This window comes from Bison bison, unplaced genomic scaffold, assembly GCF_000754665.1.
Source record: "Bison bison bison isolate TAMUID 2011002044 unplaced genomic scaffold, Bison_UMD1.0 scf7180017864155, whole genome shotgun sequence".
Taxonomy (NCBI): Eukaryota; Metazoa; Chordata; class Mammalia; order Artiodactyla; family Bovidae; genus Bison; species Bison bison.
In genome coordinates, this window is record NW_011494727.1 from 1,281,493 (window position 1) to 1,288,653 (window position 7,161).

General features: G+C 55.2%; 1 protein-coding gene across 1 annotated transcript in view; it reads right to left on the minus strand.

The window, feature by feature from the left end:
- Nucleotides 1–5,379, minus strand: part of KIF7 (kinesin family member 7) — a 17,887-nt gene extending 12,508 nt beyond the window's left edge. Inside the window, exons 1-5 of the mRNA XM_010841135.1 lie at nucleotides 5,243–5,379; nucleotides 4,693–4,933; nucleotides 2,530–2,881; nucleotides 897–1,097; nucleotides 2–269 (exon numbers count right to left, since the gene is read on the minus strand). Of these exons, the coding sequence (XP_010839437.1) occupies nucleotides 2–269; nucleotides 897–1,097; nucleotides 2,530–2,881; nucleotides 4,693–4,722 (851 nt within the window). The 5' untranslated portion in view covers nucleotides 4,723–4,933; nucleotides 5,243–5,379. The remainder of the gene's footprint in view (nucleotide 1; nucleotides 270–896; nucleotides 1,098–2,529; nucleotides 2,882–4,692; nucleotides 4,934–5,242) is intronic.
- Nucleotides 5,380–7,161: the final 1,782 nt, after the last annotated feature.

A 7,161-nucleotide genomic window follows, 5' to 3' on the forward strand; every position in this document is an offset into this window, starting at 1 on the left:
GCCTGTGCTGCCTGTCTTGAGCACCCTCTCCGAGCCCGCCAAGTCCACAAAGTGGAACTTGGAGACAAGCAGCTGGCCGGCCGCAGGTCGGGGCAGGCGGCTGGGGGCGCGACCCCGCTGCTCCAGGGTCACGGTGAAGATGGTGTGGGAGCGGCTGGAGAGGCGGTTGAGGTGTGTGGCTCCCGTGTGCCGCGCTGCATTGCCCATCTCCAGGAGGCTCAGCACCTCGTCCAGGCCCTCCACGTCCACTTCCTTCACCCCACACAGCACTGTGGGCACAAAAGGCTGTGAGCCCAAGGCAGGGCAGCCTGAGGCTGATCAGCCAGGAGGGCAGGCTGAGCAGGACTGGTCCTCTAAGCTCTTCCTGATTCAGGGGCCCCTTCGGCATGCCCAGGGGGTCCTGCCCATCCTGCTTGGGGATTTAAGGGGCTCCAGCTTCCCTGGTAGCTCAGCTGGTAAAGAATCTGCCTTCAATGCAGGAGACCAGGGTTCAATCCCTGGGTTGGGAAGATCCCCTGAAGGAAGACACAGCAAACCCACCCCAGTATTCTTGCCTGGAGAATCCCATGGACAGAGGAGCCTGGCGGGCTACAGTCCATGGGGTTGCAAAGTGTCGGACATGACTTAGCAACTAACACTTTCACTTTTTTCAGCTTCTCCCGTGCCCACCTCAGTGACTCTCACCCCGGGTACACCAGTGTGTACTGAACTCACTCTGGGTACACCAGTGTGTACTGAACTCAGCAGAGACAGGGAAATGAAAGCAAAACTTCCCAGAGCTTGAGTTTCCTAGTTAGGAGTTACCCCTCTTCCAGACAGGGTATCCACCCTAAGCAGGTGAAGCCTCCCCAAGCCAGGTTCCCCACTCCCAACCAGAGGACCCAGGAGTCTCTTACCAACATTCCCACGATCGTCCTCCCGGAGCTGGATGTCCCGGCTGGCGGTGCCCACCTCCAGCAGGTCTCGGAACTCCTCCTTGTACACTTCCAGGTAGGACACGTGCACCAGACAGTCCAACAGGTCATTCTCATCAATCAGCTTGAAGGCCTCGGCCATGGCCCGTGGGATGATGCCCTGCTCGTCCTCGTGAAGGGAGGCTGGGGAGACACCGCAGGGCCACCTGCCATGGTGCTTTCAGCTGGGCATAGCGCCCACGAGGCCCAGAGGCTCCTGCCAGAAGCTGGCGGATGGGGCTCCAGTGTGGAGAAGGTAGAGGCAGAAGCTTTACAGGCTGGGCAGCCAGGCCAGGCTCCAGGGTGCTCAGGCAGAATTTCAGAGTTGGAAGCAACCTCTCAAGGTTCAACCAACCACTTTCATGGTGTAAGCATCTCCACTACATCCCTGCCAGACAGTCAGATAACCTTTGTTTGATGACTCCTGGGGACTCATTATCATAGTCTATGCTCAGTTATCTAAAGAAGCCCCTAAATTTATGCCAAGGAAGTAATAAAAGGATGTTCAGAACATACTCTTCCTCATAACTTAAAAAACAACAAAACACCCTCAGTGTCCATTGCAACATCCAAGAAGGGGCCTGATTAAATAAATTACCTTATATTCACAATGGCACGCTAAGCAGCCATTAAAGTTTTTGCTTGAATAATAATTAGTGATATAGAGAAATGTTCATGATATTAATATACTGTTAAGAAAATAAAACAGGATACAAAAGAATGGTACATTGGTACCATATTTTTTTAAGTATAAAAATTTTCACCAGGAAAAACTGAATGCTAACAGGGTGAGTGAAAGGCAATTATCAGAAAGTGTGGAAGTGTTAGTCCCTCAGTTGTGTCGCTCTTTGCGACCCTGCAGACTGCAGCCCACCAGGCTCCACTGTCCATGGAATTCTCCAGGCAAGAATACTGGAGTGGGTAGCTATCCCCTTCTCCAGGGGATCTTCTCAACCCAGGGATCAAACCTGGGTCTCCTGCATTACAGGCAGATTCTTTACCATCTAAGCTACCAGGGAAAGGCAGTTATCAAATAAGTTTTCTTTTGTGGATGTGCTTTTCTGTATTTCCCTAATTTTCTACAACAAACATGTACACTTTTCAAATCATGGTCCTTAGAAGTGGGCAATGCCTTCAATTGGCCCAAAGCATCTCTTGCAAAACTCTGTTCCAGAGCCTCATGGAACCAGCCCGCTTCCCTGCTATGCAGCCCCTGGAGCATGTCTCTTCCAGGACAGTCTCCCTTCCAGCCATCCTGACCCTTGACAACGATCCTGACAACCTCTAGAGACAAGACAACTTCCCATGCCCTTCCTCCCAGTGAGGTCTCCAGAACCAGACAGTATGATCCCATCTCTATGGACTTGAGAGGGCCACTCACCTCGGAGGACTCTTCTTCCTGCCCGACCCAGCCCAGTGACACAGCTGATCCTACCCTGGCCTGCAGATGGAGTTAGGAAACCCGCCCACCCCCCTCCAGCCTCCTCATCTTCAACAGGAAATGGCAGAGGCAGAAATTCAGGAGATGTCTGAGGCCCCTCAATGAAGGCAGGGGGTCTCAAGCCAGGTCACTCACCCACACTGGCCTCCCCCATGGTGTACGTCTTCCCGGAGCCCGTCTGACCGTAGGCAAAGACGGTGACATTGAAGCCTTCAAAGAAAGCCTCGAGAAGGGGCTGTACACAAGCCTGGTACACAGCCTCCTGCCCGGCGTCCTCATCCAGCACCACGTGGAAGCCAAAGTGGCGGTCTCGGCCCAGGGTGACCCGGCTGCGCCCCGGCTCCACCGTCAGGCAGCTCTGGTGCCCGTGCAGCAGCTCCTTGCGCAGGAGTGGGCGCACTCGAAGGGCCACCCTCACGGGGGCCTCCTCGGCCCCTGGCAACCTCTGGGCCTCCAGCCCCATGTTGAGAGACTGCTGCTCCCGGCCCTGCGGAGAGAGGAAGAGGCCCCGGCCATCAGCACCTGGACTCACCTTGCAGGTGACCTGGAGCCAGTTCCTGCAGCTCCTGACCTTGGAGGGATTAAAAGGGAAGTGGTCAAAATTCAAAACATCCTCTGTGCCCCAACCTGATGCCCAGATGCTGCAAGAGCCACAACAGAATCCTACACGGTAGCATTTCACGGCTCCCATCACTGACAAAATGAGGCCCTAACTCCTCCACTCGACACCCAAAGGCATCTGTGTTCTTGCTGGGACCCCATCTCCTGGAAGACACACACACAAGCAGGACTGTACAAGGATCTCTTTTCCCAACACCCACCCATAGTCTCTGCCTTCGTAAAACTCAGCATTCAGAAAACTAAGATCATGGCATCCGGTCCCATCACCTCATGGCAAATAGATGGGGAAACAGTGGAAACAGTGAGAGACGTTATTTTCTTGGGATCCAAAATCACTGCAGATGGTGACCGTAGCCATGAAATTAAAAGACACTTGCTCCTTGGAGGAAAAGCTATGACCAACCTAGACAGCATATTAAAAAGCAGAGATATTACTTTGCCAACAAAGGTCTGCCTAGTCAAAGCTATGGTTTTTCCAGTGGTCATGTATGGATGTGAGAGTTGGACTATAAAAAAAACTGAGTGCCAAAGAATTGATGCTTTTGAACTGTAGTGTTGGAGACTTGAGAGTCCCTTGGACTGCAGGGAGATCCAACCAGTCCATCCTAAAGGAAATCAGTCCTGAATATTCATTGGAAGGACTGATGCTGAAGCTGAAACTCCAGTACTTTGGCCACCTGATGCAAAGAACTGACTCATTTGAAAAGACCGTGATGCTGGGAAAGATTGAAGGCAGGAGGAGAAGGGGACGACAGAGGATGAGATGGTTGGATGGCATCACTGACTCAATGGATGTGAGTTTGAGTAAGTTTTGGGAGTTAGTGAAGGACAGGGAAGGCTGGTGTGCTGCAGTCCATGGGGTTGCAAAGAGTCAGACACGAGTGAGTGACTGAACTGACTGCCTTTGTCACCTCACATTCCCTGCTCCCCCATCTTAAAGAGAGTCAGCACATCCTTTGAGGCCAAGCCCCCACCACCAGATATTGCCAATTCCATCTCCTAAATATCAAGTATATCCGCTTCTCTCCATCCTTTTACCCAAGCCCGGATCCCGCCCACTGGGCAGAGTATTTACCAACCTCTTCACTGGCTTCAGCCTCCCTGCACCTTCTTTTGTGACAACCAGGGGCATCTTTCAAAAATGCAAATGTGACCACACCACTCTCCTGCTTAAACTGCCCCCAAAAGAGGCGAAAGGGGCTCCCTAATGCTCTAGATTCAAAACCTTAACAGGAAAAACTTTTAATGGACCCTGCCTACCTTGATGACTTACCCCCTAAGACCCCACATTTCCTCACCTTTCTCTGCCTGCAGCACACTCAGCTGTTACTAGGGCCACCTCCAGGGAGCGCCCTCCCCTCCAAAGAGGGGTGTCTGCTCTGTGGCCCCCACCACTCATCCACCCACACCCACGGCTTTAGTTCTCCCATCAGCCACTGACCACTCCCTTGCCTTGCAAAAGCCGGATTATCCACTGGTCTCCCCTCACCTCCCAAACTGGGGGCTGGGAGGCAGAGGCCCGCCTGTCCCCTTCATGGTGTATCTCCAGCACCCAGCACAAGGTCCGACGCTGAGTAGCTGATGAGTAGTTTACATCCAGGGAACTTTCCCCATCCCCACTCCTCGCCCCCACCCCGAGGGTCACAGCTCTTTATTTTTCACTACTTCTCTCAGCACCTGTAATCGTTCGCTCGGTCGTTCAATCATCAGTCCCAGCTGGGTGTCCGGCCCTGGGGCCGCAGCGGTAACTGCCACGCAATACTACAGGCGCCTTCGAGCATCCCTCAGTCACAGCTTTTCCAGGCCCGCGGTCCCGGCTTCTCCGCGCCCGGACTCGGGGCCCAGTGCTCTGCACACCGAAGGCGCCCGGCCCACATCGGGGGTTCCGGAGTCGGAGGCGCCGGGCACAGGACAGGAGCTCCGGGAAAGTGGGAAAAGTGATTACAAAGGCGAACCCGACTCTCGCAGCGTGGGTGCTCGCTCCTCCTGGCCAGGCCCGGAATGCCGGCCGCAGGCCCCGACTTAAGGAAGGGGAGTCTCCGGTCCACTCGGAGGGGCCTGGAGGACGTTAGCAAAGATGGGGAGGGAGGGAGTGGTCCTCGTGCTCGGTCAAGGGTCCCCAGGGTGCCGACGCCCAGTGCCACCCAACCCAGGCCTGCACAGGGAAGGGACGAGCGCACGCCCCCTCCCTCCCACCCACCTCCACCCCTCCCCGGCCCACACCTACCTGCTAGGGTGCGCGCGTCGTCCCCCTGCGGGGCACTGAGGCTCTGAGCCCCAGCGCGGCGCGGTCGGATGCCGTCACTGGGACCCCCGCCCACCAAAACATCCCGCCCCTCATCCGCAACTCCTCCCGCCTGGGAGCTCCCGGGCGGAGGCGCGGGCTGCGCGGCGCCGCGGAGTCTGTCCGCAGACTGGGCGGAGCGGGGGCGGAGGGGCGGGGAATTGGGCGTGGCCTGGGCTGAACGGCTGGACCACCGGCCCCGCGACCCCCAGCACCGCCCCGAATCGCGAGCGCTGCGCGCTGATAGTATCTACTCGCTGAAAGCTGGGGACACAGCAACCAACAAGGCCGCCCGAATTTTCCGAGCTGGAAAAACCCACCAGCTGGTGGAGCGGAGCATCCAGGTTTATGATGCAAGTTGTAACAAGTGGTAAATGAATACTAACTAGGAGACAGTTTCGTTCCACGAGCATTTGCTAACCCTGAGACTCCGGTTAACCGTAGCCTAAAAATCAATTCCTGCAGAAGGAAATGGCAACCCACTCCAGTATTCTTGCCTAGGAAATCCCGTGGACAGAGGAGCCTGGAGGGTTACAGATAATGGGGTCGCAAAGAATCGGACACGACTAAGCGACTAACACTAACTAAAAATCAACTACTGTAGTTCGATTGTTCATTCAGGCGCAGAGACATTCCCCCTTCCTTTCTATCGCAGCCCTCCCCACGCCCCGTCAAAGCTCAGCAAAGCTCTCCCTTCCTAGAGCCCAGGAAGCCTCCAGCCTTGTTTTCGTCTGATTTCGCTACCTCTTCTAAAGCCGAGAAGGACTTATCCCCTCTGAGATATTCGGGAGTGGGATGGTGTGGCAGAGGCCCTGGCTGCTCCTTGGGCACTCACACCAGGAAGTCATCGCTGGGCCCCTTCTCTGCCCCAGAGCTAGGGTGACCTAGGGTGGATGGATGAAAGCACAGGGGAGCTCCTGTTCAGGCCTTCTAGCAAGCTGGGCAGAGAGCAGGACGGCCTGAGAAATCCTGGCCCCACAGTTCTGGCTCATAAGTGCCCAGTTTGGAATGGGCATGGGACCCACTGGCGGACTACACTGCCACCCAGCCTTGGGTTCCTGGCTGGACAACTGGCCCTAGAAGAGGCTAGTGGGAGGTGGGGTTGCCGCAGAGTTCTTAGCCAGCCTCTGCAGTTGGGGAGGCAATTCTGTGGGTGAAAAGTCAGTGGAATTCCTGCAGAGGGGGCTCATCCTGCACATTCCTGAGCAGGAGCTGTCCGGGACACCGCCCTCAGACATCTCTTCCAGCATGCCCCACACCATCCACCCCATCACTCAAGCCATATTTGACTCTTGTCTTCTCCAATATACCACCAAGTTTCAATGTTTAGGAAAAGGCAATGGCAACCCACTCCAGTACTCTTGCCTGGAGAATCCCATGGACGGAGGGGCCTAGTGGGCTGCAGTCCATGGGGTCGCTAGGAGTCGGACACGACTGAGCGACTTCACTTTCACTTTTCACTTTCATGCATTGGAGAAGGTAATGGCAACCCACTCTAGTGTTCTTGCCTGGAGAATCCCAGGGACGGGGGAGCCTGGTGGGCTGCCGTCTATGGGGTCTCACAGAGTCGGACACGACTGAAGCGACTTAGCAGCAGCAGCAGCATGCTTAATACAATGAACATTAAAACCCAAGTTGTAGGACTTCCCTGGTAGTCCAGTGGTTAAGAATCCTCTGCCTGCGTTCGATGCACACGCATTCGATCTCTGGTCTGGGAAGATCCCACATGCTGGGAAGCAACTAAGCACGTGCGCCCTAGAGCCTGTGCTCTGCAGCAAGAGACACCACTGCAATGAGAAGCCCGAGAGCCACAAGGAAGACCCAACACAGACAAAAAAAAAGCATGATAAAAGTATGTTATT